Source organism: Pituophis catenifer, unplaced genomic scaffold (genome assembly GCF_029215685.1).
Source record: "Pituophis catenifer annectens isolate HBS135680 unplaced genomic scaffold, rPitCat1.0.hap2 SCAF_3, whole genome shotgun sequence".
Lineage (NCBI taxonomy): Eukaryota > Metazoa > Chordata > Lepidosauria > Squamata > Colubridae > Pituophis > Pituophis catenifer.
The window spans coordinates 165381442-165400559 of record NW_027256883.1 but is presented as its reverse complement, the minus strand read 5'-3'; the positions used below and the strand labels follow the sequence as shown (position 1 = coordinate 165400559).

The 19118-nt window shown below is 34.6% G+C and overlaps 1 protein-coding gene across 2 annotated transcripts; it reads left to right on the top strand.

Annotated features, from left to right (window-relative positions):
• The first annotated feature begins 648 nt into the window (after positions 1 to 648).
• On the top strand, positions 649 to 17136 carry LEMD2 (LEM domain nuclear envelope protein 2). Of its 2 annotated transcripts, XR_011600255.1 has the most exons (10): positions 664 to 1708; positions 2969 to 3009; positions 3593 to 3668; positions 7263 to 7339; positions 8243 to 8322; positions 13045 to 13190; positions 14312 to 14413; positions 14543 to 14645; positions 15223 to 15450; positions 15656 to 17136. XR_011600255.1 is itself a non-coding variant. In XM_070941491.1 (9 exons), the coding sequence occupies exons 1-9, from the start codon at positions 664 to 666 to the stop codon at positions 15371 to 15373; spliced, it is 1821 nt and encodes a 606-aa protein (XP_070797592.1). In that variant the 5' UTR covers positions 649 to 663; the 3' UTR covers positions 15374 to 17136. The 2 variants fall into 2 exon arrangements, 1 of the variants encoding a protein (XP_070797592.1); XM_070941491.1 differs by having other exon boundaries at positions 649 to 1708; positions 15223 to 17136.
• The last annotated feature ends 1982 nt before the right edge of the window (positions 17137 to 19118 follow it).

Genomic DNA, 19118 nt, shown 5'->3' with positions numbered 1-19118 from the left:
ATTCCCTACATTTATATTGATCGTTTCCTAGTATGATTTGATTGCTTATTTGTACCCCATGACTATCATTAAGTGTTGTACCTTATGATTCTTGACAAATATGTCTTTTTATGTACACTGACAGCATATGCACCAAAGACAAATTCCTTGTGTGTCCAATCACACTTGGCCAATAAAGAATTCTATTCTATTCTATTCTATTATTCTATTCTATTCTATTCTATTCTATTCTATTCTATTCTATTCTATTCTATTCTATTCTATTCTATTCTATTCTATTCTATTCTATTCACTATACAAAGACTAACCATCTTCTTTTAAACTTTCCATTTCCCTGAGACTTTTTCTAAAACTTCTTAAGTTTACATAGCAAGCATCTTCAGTGTGATCTGCCACGTAAAAGAAAGGGCGTTTCTCGAGGCTGGGTTTGTACTTTTTAAAACATATTTTATATAAACTATAAAGGGCGCTTCTCATCCCAGCGCGGCCCGACTTCGACCTTCTCGAAATGGCAGTGCAAAAAGTAAGGGCGGAACTCGCCCAGGTTCCTGTAAAAACGGTCACGCCGAAGCTTTGCCACCACCGAGATGGCGCAAGTCCTTCCTTGGTCGGCGGTACCACTTCCGGGTTGTGCAGGGTCTCGATTCCTCCCTGTCACCGGCGATGGCCGCAGCGGGGTTATCCGATGCAGAGCTGCGGGCGGAGCTGCTGGCCCTGGGCTACCAGCCGGGGCCGATTACCGATTCCACCCGAAAACTTTACGCTAAGAAACTCACCCGCCTGAGGGCTGAGGTGGCGGCAGGGCTAAGGAGCCGCACCAGCTCCAGAGCGGTCCCTCCGAGCTCAAGTAGCTCCGTGAGGCCCGCCGCCTCCGCCCAACTTGGCCCCAAAGCGACTCCCCGGAGCCGCATCTTGGTTAGGAGGGAGAGCGAGGACGAGGAGGACGAGGACGAAGAGGAGAGCAACGACTACTTGTCGTCGCGCAGGGAGGGAGCTGTGGGGAGCAGCAGGAGGTTTGCTGAGAGTCCCCACTGGCCGACAGAGACTCCATTCACCCCGGAGAGGATCCACTTGCCGGCTAGAGAGGTGGATCCACTTAGCAGCCCCTGGAGGCCAAGTATTGGATTCGCTTCCAAAAGGACCCAGTTAGAAGCTGATGAGGGCTTTACGTCCCCCTATCAGAGGGAGACGGTGGCTGGTAGATTAATTTCTAGTGCCCCATGGAAACCAGCTCCCTCCAGCGAAGAGGGTTTAAGCTCCTGCAAATGGTGGGAAAAGGAGCAGAGCCTGAAGCCCAGCGCGTCTTGGAAACCAAGAACAGGAGAAAGCCCTGGAGGGTTGAGCAACTGGGTCAGCTACACAAGCCAGAGATGGGCAGCTCCCAGCCCCTCGGTAACCGAGAGAATCGGAGAAGAATTAACCTATAGGCTGCCGAGAGGAGGAGGAGGAGAGAAAGAAGGAGCTTCCAGAAGTACCAAAACGATCTTGGGGACAAGAGCAGAAAGAGATTTAAATTTGGGTAGCCGTTGGGACGGGACTCAGCAATATGTAGGTCAGAAGCATCAAGCTGGGAAAAAAGGCCAAAGTCTAGAATTTTATTTGTCCTGGTTCCTGTGGGTAGCAACCTTAGTGCTGCTGGTGATTTTCTTGGCCATCCTTTGGGTGAAGATGGTGGGACCTGCTCACCTGGAAGGGTCCATGGAGAATTGTACGTGTAAACTCTTGTAAACATAACTTGCCTCATATATTTTTTTTCAGTCTCAATTCTATCCTTCTCGTCCTCCTTGCATCATAGTTTGGTCATTCAGTTTATGGATATATTGCATTTACAAGTAAAATTGGCTTCAGACTTTTCAAGGCTAATAATGAATATGAGCTATGATGTTAAGGTTTTTTTACCCCAGAACATTAGCTTAGAATGGCCATCCTATTTATTATGAGACCAATTATTTTAGAATCTTTATGTTATCGTTTTGAGAGCTTCATATGTGTGTTTGCCCATATTACCTCAAGCTAACTGCATAGGAAATCGGAGTTTTAAGTAGCTCTTATTGAATATTTTTTCACTACTACAGAATCATAATAATTACTTCAACAAAGAGAGTCCATGATTATTGAGCACACAGTAAGAACACTTTGCTTTTGCAAAACTTTAAGGAAAAAGTGTAACTACTGAGCCCAAAGTGTTTTAAACAGTGTCCCTGTTTTTTAAAAAAAAAGTAGCATTCATTTCCATTTGCCAAAGAATGCAAGACTGGGCCCTGGTTTCAATAAAGAACCTATTTGCTGGGAGGCTCCCAACCTGGCAGGGAGCAGGAATCACGCACAGAGCTAATCAAGAGTCACTGTGCAACCTTAAAAGGACCAGAACTGGTCATCCCTGAATTCCTTGAACTTTATCTCATTGTTCCCAAGGGACACCTGCCAAACTGGGAAGATCCCTGTAATTAAAAACAGAATATAATAAAATAGCTTGAACTCTATGTGTAGGCTTGGCTGTTTACAGCTGACCCTCTCAGTAATCAGCTAATGATGGTATTAGTACATTTATGACTGGACAAGCTATAAGCTTCCATTGATATATGCATATTTTTCTTACCGTACAGCAGCATGTTTCTGTCAAAAATTATGTCTTAAGACATAAAAATTGAAGAATTGAAATGGCACTTTTAATGTAGTCCCAGGTAACCTTCAAAGTAAATGACTGTTCTTATTTTGGTATGAATACCGGATGTGATTTATTTTCTTATTTAATATTATTGGTTTGTGAATAATTTCCTTTAAATTAGAGGGATTAGTTGCAGTTTTAAGATTAAATTTCTACACATTCCACTTGGTTAAGACCTATTCAGTAGAATGGGCATTTTCAAGAAACATGTCAGATTCACACTTATTGTGAAAAAATAGGTAAAATATCTATTCTGTATATGCTTTGGCAAGTAATTTAATTATTTATTTTCATTCACAGTAAAACTTTTGACCGTGGATTGTGAAAAAAGCACAGATATTGTAAGTTAAAAGTCATTTAAATTTAATTCTTAACCATGGTGTGTTAGCCACTTAATATTAGGGATGTTGTATAAATAAGCCTCTTCCATTTTCCACATATAATTTAATAATTCATTAATATGGGAATTCCAGACGATTTTTGTCAGGTTAATATAAAAATCACTCAAATGCTATAAATCAGTAGTTCTACAGAGTTAAATCCTTGACTTTATATAAATATGCTTTAATAATTTATAAAAACAATAAGATTTTTGATAAGAATTTTATCAGTTACTTTTCAAAGCAAGCTAAAATAAGAGTTGGCAGTCTTAATATCTGTTGCTTGTGGCTATAGTTCCAAGTTAGTCCGCAGTACATAGCTGAAAAAGACAAATCCCAATATAGAATTGTATTTAAAATGCTAACTCTGATTTTGTGATATCATGCCTAAACTATATTTTTTTCAGTTCATGCTTGTACAGTATTTGCACTTTGGAGATTATGAAGGGGACCAATAACATACTAAAAATATTTCCTATTGCCATGCAAAATTATTCAATAATTTAAAGAGCTATTTGCTGTTCTTTTCCTCCTCCTTTTTCAGTATTGTCGGGAAAAACAAGAAGAAATTACAACAACCATATTGTATAAGTTGTACAACTATCTTGCAATTCAAGCTGGTAAGTTCTGATTAATCGGAGTATGAAAATGATTATTTCTATCAATTGGGGTATTTTCAAGCTAAATATAAATACAATTTTATACGTTGTGAATATAAGGCATGGTGGAATCAGGCTTTAAGACAGCACTCTATTTCTATAAGGATCATCTCTATATGTACTAGAAGCCTAAAAACAAGACATAATGCAACCAGAGCACCACTTTTGTTTGAATTAATCGGAATTAAGAGACATACTGCTTAGAATGCTAAAAGTAATAAAGAGCTATTCTGACTTAGAATCAATGATATCCATGATTTTTTTTTTAATCCCAAATTAAAGCTATCCCAGATTGCAATTCTGGCTAATATTTAACTATGTGCTAGGTAGAAAAGTATTTCCTTTTATCCTTTCTGAATGTCCCACGCTTTAGTGTCATTTTTCAGATAGTATCTTTTTATACATATAAAAATTATACAAACTAATATAAAATTTAAAAAAGAGAAAACTAAAAGTGCAAGAAAAGAAAAATGGAAAAGAAAGAAAATGATACAAAGTAGCTTCTGATCTTTACAGCAGTTATAAATACAGTTATAAATTTATCTCTTACTCTATGGTTACAACATAACTTTTTTTTAATACTCTGTTTTATATAGTCATCAAAACCATAAATCATGTTCATTTTTTGCAATTTCACCTAAAAAGTCAGTAAGGAGTTTTCACCCAGCAATAAACGTAGATATTGTCTTTTCTCTGATCAAAGAAGTCAATTTAGGCATCCCAGAAAGTTACTTCATCTTCACCAACCATCCCTCCTTTGTGGAGGGCTGAATCTTTTATCTTTCTATATACAATAATCTTACTACAGTTATTATGTACAAAAACAAAGTTCCATAAGTTTTTCCAACTATTTCTCCAATCCCCAAAGAAAAACTTCTGGTCTCAGTTGTATATTAATCTTTAAAATCTTCTGAAACCACGTTATGTATTTGAATCCAGAATTTTCTAGCTTTTTTACACATCCACCAAACATGATGAAATGTTCCTTCTAGCATAAATGTGAAGTGCCTTTATATATTCTGGATAATTTTCTGGTGACATACATCAATGGTACATCACTTTATAAATGTTCTGTTTAAGATTATAACTTGGTATTAATTTCAATCCTTTCAGCTACATATTTTACCATTGTTCTATCTTTATATTATAATAAAATATACTTTGTCATACATATTTTCACTTGCTGCTCTTGTTTCAAGTCTCACTAAAAGTGTATATGTTTTAGCAATTATTTATAATTTGTACAGATTTTTGTTTCAAGCTCATTCTTAACAGTGTTTGAAACTATAAATTCTTTTGCCTACTTTAAATCTTTCTAGTAATTGTAAATAAGACTAATATAACTGTATAGCTAATATAACCTCTGTCACAGTTCTTTTCCTTATTTTGTATTCCCCTTGAAAAGCTCTAGCATCTTGTGATAAGTTAACCATTTGTATTTTCCTATATTTCTCTGCTGCTTGTGCCGAGATCCACACAGGGCACAACCTGGGTTTATATCTATTCCATATTCTCAATATGGCAAATCTAACATAATTATTTTTAATATCCACATTAACCTTGACTTTGTCATACCACAGAAATCCATCCCAGCCAGATCTCAGGTCATGTCTTTTCAAAAAGTCCAAGTCCAAAAGCCTTCTATTTCTCAGCAATACCCACTCTTTCACCCAAAACAAACAGCAAACTGTAAAATACAATTTCAGATCAGGTAAATCCAATGCTCCTCTTTCTCTTGCATCTTGTAACACTTTACTGTTAACTTGTAATTTTTTCCTCTGCCACACACATTTAACTATATCTTTCTGCCACTGTTTCAATTGTCAAAACAGTTATTGTCTGAAACAAAACATCATTCTAGACAAGACATTCATTTTTCTCACAGAAATTCTCCCCAACAATGACAATTGTAGTTTATTCCATCTTAACATATCTTTTTTTAACTTCATTCCATGACTTAACATAGTTATTTTAAAATAACATACAATTCATATTTGTCATAATGATACCCAGATATTTTACCCTTTTATCAGTCTAAAACCCATACTATTCATTAGTTCTGCTTGATCATTACTTTCACATTTTTGTTAACATCTTCGTCTAATGTTTATTAATCATGAAACCTGGTAATGCACCAAATTCTTTTACTTTGCCCATTGATATTTCAAACATCTTTAAAACATCTTCCAAGGCCAATCCCAAGTCATCTGCAAAAGCCCTTAATGTGTAAGTTTCTTCTTTTTTAATCTTTACTCTCACAATCCTCGTTTTATATATCTATTCAGTATTTCAAGAATCAAAATAAACAAGAAAGCAGACTGGGCATTCCTGTCTTGTTCCTTTTTTGTATCTCATAGTGAAAAGTATATTTACACTGATAAGTGTAAATCAATTTTACCCATTTTATAAAATTCTGTTCCAAACTTTGAACAAGAAAACCAGTTGAAATTACCAAAGATTCTCTGCATCTAAGAGGATCAGTGTGTTTTCATTATGTTGCTCCAAAATTCCAAAACATTCAGCACATTTCTAACATAATTCTTTAACTGTCTTTTAATAAAAACCAAACTGTGAATCCTTGTGAATAAATTCTTGCAAAAATATTTTGAGTCTACCAGTTAGAACTGTTAGAATAACTTTGTTGTCATTCAAGGTTAAAGTGAAATCTTTATTTATTCATGCTATACTGACCTTTTTTCCAACCCTCTGGTAACTTTCTTCCCTATAGGATAGAGTTTATCATGCCTTGTGAAGGTTTTGACATATTATATAAGGAAGTTTCTGAAGTTATAAAAGAGATTAAACTAGAAAATGTGCTTGAACCAGTTGGATTATTAGGTTCTTATTATAAATGTTTAGAGGATTAATCTTTATAATCTTGACAAAACATGATGAACTCCAGATAGTATTTTGATGTAAAGATTTTTATTTTTTTCCTTTTTGATTGTAACAACCCCTATAACTCCTTTCTTTCAGGCTTATTCATTTTTCTCTGTCAATGTTCCTTATAGCCTGCATTGTAGAACTAAATGTCTTCTTGGTAAATGTTTTCTTGTTAAATGAAAATTACTGTTAGTTAATGTGTTTTTCTGCATTTAAAAGTGCCCTAGCTGGCCTAGGTTGCAATCCATTCACACTTGGTTAGAGTAAGTCCAAAGAAGCATGATTATAGAGGGTGCTTAGAGGTATTTGGTAAAAATAAATTTAATTTGATTTCTCTCTTCTACTCTCTTCTGCTCTAGGATTATAATCTACAAATGCATGATATAGAAAGAAAAGGATATTGGGAATGGAAAAGAAAGTAAAAAACATTACTTTTATTGTTTTAGGCTGCTCTATTTCCTTAGATGATGATTTACATGAGAATATTAATTTATTTTGCTAGGCCATACATACATATATACCATACATACTTAATAAGGATATGATCTACATATGTGCTTCTAACCAATTATACAATGACGCAATGGAAACTCTTGGCTCATATTTGGCATATTTCATAATTGTCTAAAGTTGGCTTCTTTCCATCTGGGTAAATTTTTTTCATTTTCCTAGGCAATTTTGAGTGTGGAAATCCTGAGAATTTAGAAAGTAAATGCATACCATTTAGTGAAGCAAAGGACTATATAGAGGTAAGGAATACTAGAATATATTGTATTTGTTATCATCAAGAAATGCTTTCATTTAATTGTGCCACCTCCCACCCCATCCCCATCAGTTTCTGTGATTTTCCCCTAAGCCATTTCTTTTCAGTTTATTTCTTTGAGAAACAAGCCCAAATAATATGTCTGCCCATATTTGCTCTTCCTTTTCCCTTGAAAAACCAAATAATTGCTATATTTTAGAGCAGCTAGTATTTAGCTATTTCTGTTTAAAAACATGTTTCCCCTTTTTAGTTTTTAGTAATATCTATAGCTAAAAATATGATATTTATATAAAATCACTGCAATGTATTTTGTGGTTATAAAATTGTACTTACTCTATTATAAATCTTTAGTTTTTCAACAAGTTATTTTTGTTGAAAATTTTTGGAGTATAAGATGGACGTTTTATAATAATATAATATTATAGTATAATATAGTATAGTATATTCTATAGTATATAGTATATAATATAGTACAGTATAATAACAGGCTGTTTTTCATCCATTTTTACGAAAAACAGGGCACACAGAGGGTTTGGGAGGCCGGCAGAGTGCTCCTGGGGGCTGGGGGAGGGCAAAACCTTTTTTTTTTTTTCCTACTTACCTCTTCGAAATCTTGGTGTTTCTTATACACCTGTGCGTCTTATAATCGAAAAATACAGTATATTCGCGTAAATGCATTTATAAGGTAATAGTTGTGTAGTATTCATAACCAGATGGTACAAATAAAAGCAAAGATAAAAGAAATGATATCTTCAGCATATACATATTATCTTTAATTTTCTTGAGGACAAACAATAGAATAATAATGTAAATAGAGAATAGTAATAGTAATATTTCATTAATAGATTAATGTAGATGACTTTAAATTTGTGGGCATGCTTTCTTACAGAATGTGACTGGCTATTCAATAAAAAAATTTGAAGATGCATTACAGTGGTTATTAGACAGTGATCAGGATTCAGGAATTTGGTAAGTTATTAAGAACAGTTGGTTCTAAATATACAAGAATCCCTTGAAATCTGGCAACATGCTTGCTTCATTTTCTGTAAAGCTGAAAGCATTGAAATGGTTTGGAATATAAGAGGGATTTTTTTCTTTGGAAAGATTTCTGTTTCCTAGAATCTGGCACTATATGACACTTATATTTAGATCAACATTAATATTGCCTGCGTATGTTAAAACACATCAAGTTACCTGCCTCATTTTGTGAAAATGTAAATTATCAAGCATCTGGAACGTCACAATTTGATGGTGTATAGTCTGCTGTTTGATAGAACATAAAATGTAAAGATTTTTGTAAGAATGGTTAAATTTTCTGTGTCAATGGCAGATTAAGCAATGTAGTTTAGTTTATTTTAGCTTTAGTTAAAAGATAACTCTGAATTAGAAATTTACTAATCTTGGATCTCCTTAGGCTTGTCATAGAGAATTGTTGCAAGTAAATTATACATGAAGGGCTTTTAATTGCTCTGAAGTATATAAATGCTAAGTATTATTTTTAGGTCATCACATAATTAGAGAAATCCAAATTTGTATAATATGAAATGATAGTAATGAAATAGAAAACTTTACTTCACTTTTAGAAAATAACCTCTGTTAACATAGGCACTATTTTAAAAGAGACATTCTGTGATAGAAAACCTTTTCAAAGATGGTATCTTTTACTTGTCTTCCATGGTTAAAAAATGATATCTTAAAAAAATTAAAATAGTGTTGTCCAGCTAATCATGAACAACTTGTCAACTGATCAAAGATTTCTGACAGTTTAATAATCTAACCAATTAATCAAATGTTGCTATGCTAATCATTATTTTAGTCATTTTTTTCACTGAATGCTTTATTATAAAGTGCCAGACGTTTGAAAACTGTGAGCTAAATTTTTGCATAATAAATTATTCATCAAAACACATATTTTAACAGTTAAAATATATTGACCAGATGCCTGCAATTTCTTAGCCGAAAACCTCATCAGATCATGTTATATAGTCTAGAGCTCAATGTGTTAGAAATAAAAACCTGAAACTCTGAAAAGATTCCCAACACCCTTCCTGCCTGCACTGAAGGAAAAAAATGGAAAGAAACGTTGGAATTGTAGGGACAATATTTGCTTTGTGCATCTAAACTCTGCATGATAAAATATTTAGCTATGATAAAAAATATTTTCCATATGTTTGGTTGAAATGTACTATAGCTTTCCTCCATAGGAGAGGAAAGCCTGATTGGGTCAGATGTGTCACTGAGCTAAGAAACTTTACAGACATAAATCAGTATAGGACCCATTCACTGATAGTTGAATGTACAGTTGGGAAATTTTTCCATCACATCTTGCACTGGTGAGAGCAAAATCATGAAGCATCATGAATCATGAAAGAATCTTCTCAGATTCTTTCAACATGGAGGTTGGGATAAGATCACATGAAGCTGCTTCTTTCTACGTTGTCTGAAATACCAGTGGTTGGAAATGTAAAAACATTTTTGGAGTAAAAATGTATTTTCTGTTTTTATGTGAAAAATAATGCATATTCCATATTCCAATCCCCTGTTCTCTGCTCTTAATCTTTTTAGTATTTAATGTTTAATGCCTTGGCTTGTTTTTTTTCCTTTAAAAGTAGTTGGAATATTAATTTAGTAAGTATGGTTTCATATGGGCAGATTTATGGAGATTTACTGGAGATCTCCGTTTGTTTATGAGGGATATTTTACAAATGGGCCACTAATTAAAACCTGGATGGTCTCAACAGCATGTTCGGAGACCATTCTCATTGGCATGCTTAATGTCATCCTCGCTGACTTGAATTAATTCTCTCTGAACCAGCATATTCCCTTTGTATTTGAAGTTTATTGGCTGTACAGTTGTATCTGGAGATTAAACATTATTCTGTGCAAAGCACCCTTAAATTTTGCTTAGTCTTAAAGTATCTCTGAGTGCCTATTATATATTTATAAGGACTTTTTGTCTGTCTCATCCTAATATTATAGAATATTCTCTTGAACTATGAAGGAGATATCAAGAGCTACTCAATACAGAAAGGGAACCCACCTAAACACTTAGTTCTCAGATGCAGATGAGTTGTTTGAAAGCATATTAATTTTATTGAGCAGAGAAAATGGATAGGTGCAATTTGAAGAGCATCCCTTTGCAGTTATTTGGGTACAAGTCAGCAAGTATGGTAAAATTACTCTACTCAGAAGTATCTTGACTGTTTCTTTGTGCTAAAAATGATTTCTTTGGAAATGTGAATTTGAAATTCTGCTTAGAAAAGTTGCTATTGAAGCTCACAACTTTTTTTAATTAGATTCGCCATTCTAATTTCAACTTGCTATCATTTTGGAATTAATTTGTTTGTAGAGGCATGATTTTATGCCTTTTATACTAGATTTACTTGTTTGCTTATTTATATATTAAACATATTTACATGGCCCCCCATCTTCCAAAAGAATTATTGTTAAATCTGCTTAACAATAATTGTTTCAGTTCTCACAAAATAATTACTCTTAATTCTTAGGCTCTTTCAGACAAATCTCAAGTCACTTGGCATTCACTACTATAGCTCTAATTATGTAAAAATAAATTTCATTTGTGGTATTATATGCTAAATTCTTTAATGTAATCCTTCAGTGAAGCAAAATGTCATATTTCTATATAGAAATTATTTACTTTAATAGCAATGTTGAAGTCCATTTGATTTCTATCAAAAAGTTTGTTCAGAATTGTAAGCTGGCAGAATCTAAATATTAGGGCTATAAATGTACTGGTTTGAAAGTGATCATCAGTACATAGCTGTAGATCCCTAGTTTTTATGACATATCAGAATTAATGTCTTAGCATTGTTAGTTTTGTCCAATCTATGGAATTGTTGATATACGTGAAAATTCAGCAATTGCAAAATACTCCTCCTCCTCAACCTCATTATTTAAATTTATTTAATTGGCTGTAATGTAATATTTGAAATTGTGTTATGTTTTTCCATTCTTTGTGAAGAATCCATCCTGTTACACACTATTCCATTAGTAGCTTGCTTAGAATGGCTGGTAGGATGGAAATATGTAATTAAGATTTGCTTCAGTATTACAGGTTATAGCTTCGAAAAACAAAATATACTCTACCCCTTTGCTCACCATAATTAAGAATTCCATCAACATTTAAAGAGATTAAGCTACCAGAACGGGATCAATGCGAAAATAAGAATGTACAGCGTTTTTAAAAGCTGTTGCTAATTTTTCAATACATGCATTACTTAATGGTGTTCTGTTACGAGCAAATATGTAGCAGAGCTTATCTACATATTCAGCTTTTTAGTCTATAGGTAATGAATCAAATAAGTAAAACTGATGAAATGTGCCAGTTTGAGAATGCATTTGTCTCGCCTATGATTTAGACAACAGATTATCTGTGTTTCATTTATAATTTACAGCTCTGGTATAACATTAGTTAGCTATCCAAAATATGGTCATCTGGATTGGTTGGTTAATGCTTGTTAAAAGGAATTGGAAACTGGGACTTCTACTGCATTTCTCAGATTTTAGTTCAAGTGCAGTTAGTCCTTGCTTAACTATCGTTTGTTTCACAACTGTTTGAAGTTACAACAGCATTGAACAAGGGGGCTTATGGGCAGTCCACAAAATTGCAGCTATCATAGTGTCCCCATGGTCACAATTAAGGCACTTGGTAACTGGCTCACACTTACAGCAGTTGTGGTCATACGATTGCCATTTGTGACCTTCCTAGCCAGCTTCTGAGAAGCAAAGTCAGTGTGGAAGCCAGCAAGAAGTTGCAAGTTGCAGCCATGTGACATCGCACATAACAACCAAGCATGGTTTGTTTAATAGCTGTAACCCTATTGCCATCATAGGTTGACATGGTCATGTGAGTGAGTTCCTGGTCCCAATTACAATCATTAATTGTGGACTACTTGGTTATTTTTTTTTAATTGTAATCATTTCTTCAAAGAAACGTAGTCTGGTATGAACACTATTTACTTTTTCTGCAGTCATTGGGAGAGCCGCATTTAAAAACATACTACAGATACTTCTCAACTTATAGCAGTTCATTTAGTGACTGTTCAAAGTTACTACACAAAGTTACACAATGGCACTGTGAAAAAGTGACTTATGACCATGTTTCACACTTACGACCATTGCAGCGTCCCCATGGTCACGTGATTTACATTTGGATGCTTGATAACTGATTCACATGATGCAGTGTCCGAGGGTCACGTGATCCCCTTTTGCATCCTTCTGACAAGCAAAGTCAATGGGGAAGCCAGATTCACATGTTACTAATTTAACAAATGTAGCAAGAAGAAAAAAGTTGTAAAATGGGGAAAATTCACTTAACACATTTCTCACTTAGCACCATAAATTCTGGGCTCAATTGTGGCCGTAAGTCAAGGACAGGTATCTTGTATCCTGAAAAAAACAATGAGGAAGCCTTTTTGTTTTTTGTTTTTTTTTGCCAGGTGACATTGTTGTGCTATTGCTTTCCAAAGCCACATCTGATACATTATTAAGAAGCAAGGGATGAAATGCTCTTATACAGGTTACAGTTAGTCTGTACAACTCAGTCTTTCAAAACTTTGAAAAGTGAGAAACCTCAAATGTTTTTTTAAAAAATTCTGATTATTGGGACTTGTCAGGTGTTTCGCATTGTTCAAAAGGGATTTCTTTTCTTTTTTTTTTCTGTCTTATCAGGTTACAAGGCAAAGAGCCTTCAGAGCCAGTAACCACTGTGAAGCAAGTGGTATGTCTTGAATCTGCTCGTCCCCGGATGGGGTTAGGCTGCCGATTTTATCGGGCTCTATGCACAGCAGTTACAAACTTATTTATATTCTTTTGGAGTAAGTTTGTGGGGGGGGGAGGGCTCCGGGGAGGGCGAGGAAAGTGTTGCTGATAATTTATGTGCGTCTTGTGCAATTCAAGACTTTAAAAAATTGGAGAGAGAAAGCAGTTACTAAAAATTACGAAATAATTAGTCTTGTGATCTAGTATCAGAACGACTAAGTATCAGACTAATAATTGTTTCCTCTATTATCTAAAAAAAAATATCAAGGGTTTCTATGTGCACTGTGCACCACCACTTTACAATTTTTGTTCAAGTGTTTATAGTAGAGTGGATGCTCTTCCCCATCTTATCAGACAATTGTTGAAACCTGTTATTTTTCTTATTAGTTAAATATTTATTATTCTGAGTCATATATTATGATGGTAATCCAGAGAAGGTTAAATGGGTGGATTCCCTACAGAGGCTATGAATAATATAAATGATGGCAAGAATATGGAGACATTATCACTACTCTGTTTTTGGAGCTGCATTATGCTATAATGAACATAGCTTTGGAGTACATGATGTGAAAAAGCTGGGATTCAGATTTCCCCTTAGTTTTGAAGCTTGTGAGTTAGTTTTGGGTTAGTCAACGTAAATTTAATAAAGTGAATACTCTCATGTTTATTGCTTTAATTATATAATTAGAAGGATGTAGATATAATTAGACCTTTGTAAAAGCATAAACACTCACAACAACATATAATAGTTTCACAGCTGTAAAGTTTTATAGCATTTTAAAGGCTAACAAATTTGGTGTGGTATAAACTTTAAGGGATTATAATCCACTTCAGTTAGATGCAAAATGCATGTTTCTTGCAATAATAAATGTGTTAGGTGCTACAAGATTCTTCATTAGTTTAAGAATGTACTGTATGTACATGGTAAAAGAAATACAACCCCAGCTACTAAAGCTACTTGGTATTTTTGAGAAGTGGTCAGGTTTTATGAAATCTGTAATAAAATCTAATAAAATCTTGATAGATATTTGGCAGCTGTCAAGAAGCCCCTTACTATAAAATACAATTGTCTTTAGAAGAGTGCATAGATAAGACATGGCAACAGATTCTGAGAATCTTATATGCAAGGTAGCTCATTTGTTTTTGAAAGGTCTTACCTTAGTGCTCCTTCTCACAGGTTTAGCTTTCCTTTGGGGGATTCTGATTCTTCTGAAATATTATTGGCGGAAAAGGGAAGAACAAGAGGAGGCCATGTATGAGATGGTACAGAAAATCATAGGTAATGTTCCCTCTCTCCCTCTCTCTCTCTCTCTCTCTCTCTCTGTGTGTGTGTGTGTGTGTGTATGTGTGTATTCCTCTTAGTTTCATGTTCAATAATGTCTGATTATTTATACTGATTTTTTCATAGCTGCTGTCCAAAATCACTACAAAGAGTGGGAGCAGAATCTGGAACGATACCCATATGTTGGCATCCTTCATATCAGAGATACACTCATCCCACCTCAGGAAAGGTGAGCCTTTCTTCATTTTCTTCAGGGCTGTTAATATATTCTCACTGTAGATATTGTAGCCTCATAGCAGGAAGCCAATTGTCTCTAGAAATCAACCAACTTGCCCTATAATTTGCCAAAAGTATTTTGTTATACGGAAGAGTGGTTTTTATTTTCATGCGTGATTAATAACTATTCGATCATAGACGGTCATAATTTTATGTTTTTAAAAACTTCCAAAGAATGATTCCCTTCACTTCCATTTCATTCCTTTCGTGGCAAAAGGCTTCCTTTCCTGCTTGACTAATCTTGAAAATGAATTGTATTGGTTGTCCTAAAATTCTAATCTTTTGATTGGTTATATGTGTAACTTAAAAATTTACAAGTTTATCTTGGATTTTTATAAATTGGTTGATTCCACATTGATGCTGTCTTATGTGTTCTAAATCAGAGCATTTTATAACTCAGTTCTCAGCTTTTTGTTAGCACATGAAGCTATAAAACATATTTAAAAGATGATGCATATTCTTTATGCATACATGTATGCATAATTTTACATAATCCATTTCCCTTTCCCCCCACCCCACCCCACCCCCAGGAGAAAAATGAAGCACATTTGGGATCGAGCAAAGGATTTTCTTGCCTCCAATGAGTCACGGATTCAGACTGAATTACACAGGGTCGCAGGAGAGGACATGCTGGTTTGGCGTTGGACACAACCATCTTATCTATCTGACTCTGATCATTAGCTGTCAGATGAGGCAAGACTATGTTTCAACACTGTGCAGAGCGACTGGCTAGGGAAGATCCTGTCGTCCATACTCAGGTGCACTCCAGACACTAGTTAATGCTTTTTTAAAAAAAAAATAGAAATGACTCTTCAGGGTAGCCATTTTCTGTAAGAGATGTAAATGTTGATGTGTTGGGGCATATCCAATGTATACATATCTCCTCTAATGTAATTATTTAAGAAAAAGAACCACTTTCTTAATTGAGAGCTGTCGTTAAGAACTTATTCTCTGATTCTACAGACCTCTGTTACTTGTACTGAACCTGCTAAAAGATACCTGTAAAGAAAAAAGAAGTTTGTTAATCAAATGTCATAGCCAAAAACAGATACAAATACTCTTTATCGGTTTGCAGGAAATTGCATCATTGTGTCAAATACTGACAGCTGCTTATAGCATGAGAGGTGAGATGGGGTATGCCTTTGGAGACAAATCGGAAGAATGGGGAGGAGAGCTTTGTGCTTTTTTCTTAGGCAGTAGTAAGAGAACCTAACTGAACATGAAAAATATTAAAGATTTCACTATATTTAAAGTGGCTCGGTGAAGAGCACTTATAAAGCAACATATTATTACTATAGAGAGAGAGATCAATTACTGATTCCTGCAGTGTTGGCTTCAAACAGAAGACTCTGTGATCAAGCATTTAGGCAATGCTTCCATGACTGACAAATTGTTCTCTTTCAATGTGATGGTGTGGTTTTTGTACAGGTCACCTTGTTTGTCTCCAGACTCAGCTTTCTGCCAGTTATTTTAATGAGGGAAAAAAAACCTTGCTGCAAAACACCATATACCTTTGCTGTAAAGTCTGGAGAACTTGTATAATGACATGCCATCAATCGTTCTAGATTCCTACTTTTTCTTAATGACTTTATCCTATTGTTCCACGGAAGTAGCTAGAATACATATGAATTCATAATAATATATACATATATGGACCCCTTGATAAATATTTGGTTGAGGATTTTTATGACTTTTGGCATTTTTTTAATTAGCATGTTTTATTTTTAAATACTGGTGGTATTAGCTTTAAATTTGCTCTTCTCCTCCCCCTGCTGGCCAGATTAAACATTGTATGGATGAAATTTGCAGTTAGCTATCTGCAATTCACGGCAGTTCATTATGTGCCTCCTGCTGAAATCAGCTGAAATTGGATACAGAGGAGATAAATCTCCTTCCCCCCCAAAAAAAAAAAAATTCAACAGGCGATCTTATTGGTTAAGTGGAAGAAAAAACTGAATTGCCCTGAATTTGTAGCATAGATTTATATTAGAGCAAAGACATATAGCAGATATCTCTCTCTATGATATTAGCCATTTTAATATTCATGCATACACTGTTCATGGGATGGAATGAAATAAATCCCTGTTTTAAATATGTTTGTAATTTCTGCTGGTATGTGCAAAAACTTCCACAGTGCCTGCATCTTGATGGCTTTGAATACTAGATCTGCAGCCCCTTTGAAAAATGATTCAGATTTTGAGTGAGCTATTCCACTATTCATTAAAATACACTTTTTTCCAGACTACTATAAGACTTCAGTCCTCAACAGAGAGATGTTATGCTCACACCTAGGACTGAAGCACTTCTTTGAATCATATTCAAAGATGCACATCCCTGTTAAGTATGCACACATTCATTATACTGTGGTATTTTACTATCTAACATCAAACAGAAAATGCCAAACAAACTTTTGTATGGTTGATTAAACTGCTCATTTATTTTTATGTAAACAGGTTGGTGCTATTTATTAAATACTTAGTCTCTATACATTTTATCAAGGAAATAAAAATTTGGTACAAATAGGGTCTGGCTGTTATTAATAATTGGAATCCTCCATCAAAGAAGTTTAATTCCCTGGTTAGGGTTTGTTAATGTGTTCAAGTTCAGCTAATGCACTGAGCTAATGTACTGAGACTCTATTTTTATTAAATCAAAATGTATTGAGAATATAGGTGACTCATAACAATACTTATGCAAACTAAGGACATAAAATAGAAGGACTGTCTTAAACCTTGTACTTCTTTGGCTTTTTTCCCCTCCCTAGTTAACATGGGGAGTATTTACTCAAGATTTGTGACAGTCATTTTTTTTTCTTTTCCATGGTCTAAATAATATAAATGTGCATATCTGCCTAAAACTTTCCAATATCTAAAGGGTTGACACAAAGAAGAGTTGTGTCTCCAAAGCACCTGAAGGCTGGACAAGAAGCAATTGATGGAAACTAATGAAGGAGACAGAGCCAATATAGAATTAAGAAGACATTTCTGACAGCTAGAACAACTTGCCTTCAGAAGTTGTGGGAGCTGCATTACTGGGCATTTTTAAGAAGAGATTAGACAACCATTTATCTGAAATAATATAGGGTTTCCTGCTTGAGCAGGGGATTGGACTAAAAGATTTCCAAGGTCCGTTCCAACTCTGTTATTCTTTTATTTTGAGACAATCTATTTCTCATTCCAGAGTACAGGAGACAAAATAATGGACATAGAAGTTTTAATTTAAGTCCAATATTGTATTTAATTTAAGTCCAATATTTTTAGATTTTCATGGGGAAGGACTTAAATAAGGAAACAAATACTAAACTGAGAAATATAAAACCTAAACCTAACTCATATTCTTCTATAGGAAAAGTATCTCTTATCTTGGAGACGGGATGGTAAGAATTCAAGATCTACTACATATGTAATTAAGAAGTGTTTAAAATTTATAGTAGGACATGATCTAAAAGGACTTTTTAAATGTTGGAAATATGTATTATTATTATTATTATTATCATCATCATCATCATCATCATCAGTCACACTGATCATCAGTCAGCCAGATGTTCATACTGGATTTGGCATTTCTTTCCTTCTATTGAGTCTTACAAGGATCTGGGATAGGCAGATGTTTGATGGTATTAAAGGTATTGTTGCAAAGTGTAAATTGTTCCAAGTACGGCTGTTTTTTGTAATCGACTGATGGTAATTTTTTTCAGTGCCGATGCTATTGAAGTGGTGCTCCAATTGTTTTGGAATTGCATCCAAGGTACCTATGACTGCTGGTGCTATCTTTGCTTTCTTCCGCCACTGTCGTTCTACTTCTAACTGTAGTTCTTTGTCTTTTGTGATTTTCTCCAGTTCTTAATGTTCTGTGCTGCTGACACCCAAATATTACAACATCTGCTATTCATTGTTTTTTGTCTTTTGTATCAACAGTTATTAAGTCTGGGGTGTTGTGTGACAGGTTTGCATTCTAAAATGGTATTTCTTGCAGATCTTCCAATGCACCATTGTTGCTACTTTGTCACGCCAATGCTTGTAATCAGTCTGTGTGATCTTTCTGCAGTAGCTGACTAGATGGCCCACTGTTTCTTCAGCTTCATTGCAGAGGAACTGCAAAGCCAATTTTGGCTATATATGTCTTTATTCTTAAAGCTTGGTCTTTTGCATCCAGAATTATCCCCATTGTCTCCTCCTTCAAGTTTCCTGCTCTTAGCCATTGCCAGAATTTATTGTTAACTTTCCCTGCTAGGTTTGTTTGTTTGTTTTTTACTGTACTAATCATGCAATATTTGCTATATCTCTTTGCTATTCTTTTAATCTTTCTTATAACAGTTTGATATCTCCAGTACTCAGTAAGCCTTCATGGTATACTAACATCAGTGCATTTTCTTCGCTATCCTTCATATATTCCTTCAATGCCCACTTTCCTTCTCCCATTATCT

Coding starts and splice junctions, on each gene's coding strand:
- LEMD2 (XM_070941491.1), top strand. CDS start 664: ATGGCCGCAGCGGGGTTATCCGATGCAGAGCTGCGGGCGGAGCTGCTG. Junction 8,323..13,044: donor GATCAGGATTCAGGAATTTG/GTAAGTTATTAA, acceptor CTGTCTTATCAG/GTTACAAGGCAAAGAGCCTT. Junction 13,191..14,311: donor CTTATTTATATTCTTTTGGA/GTAAGTTTGTGG, acceptor TCCTTCTCACAG/GTTTAGCTTTCCTTTGGGGG.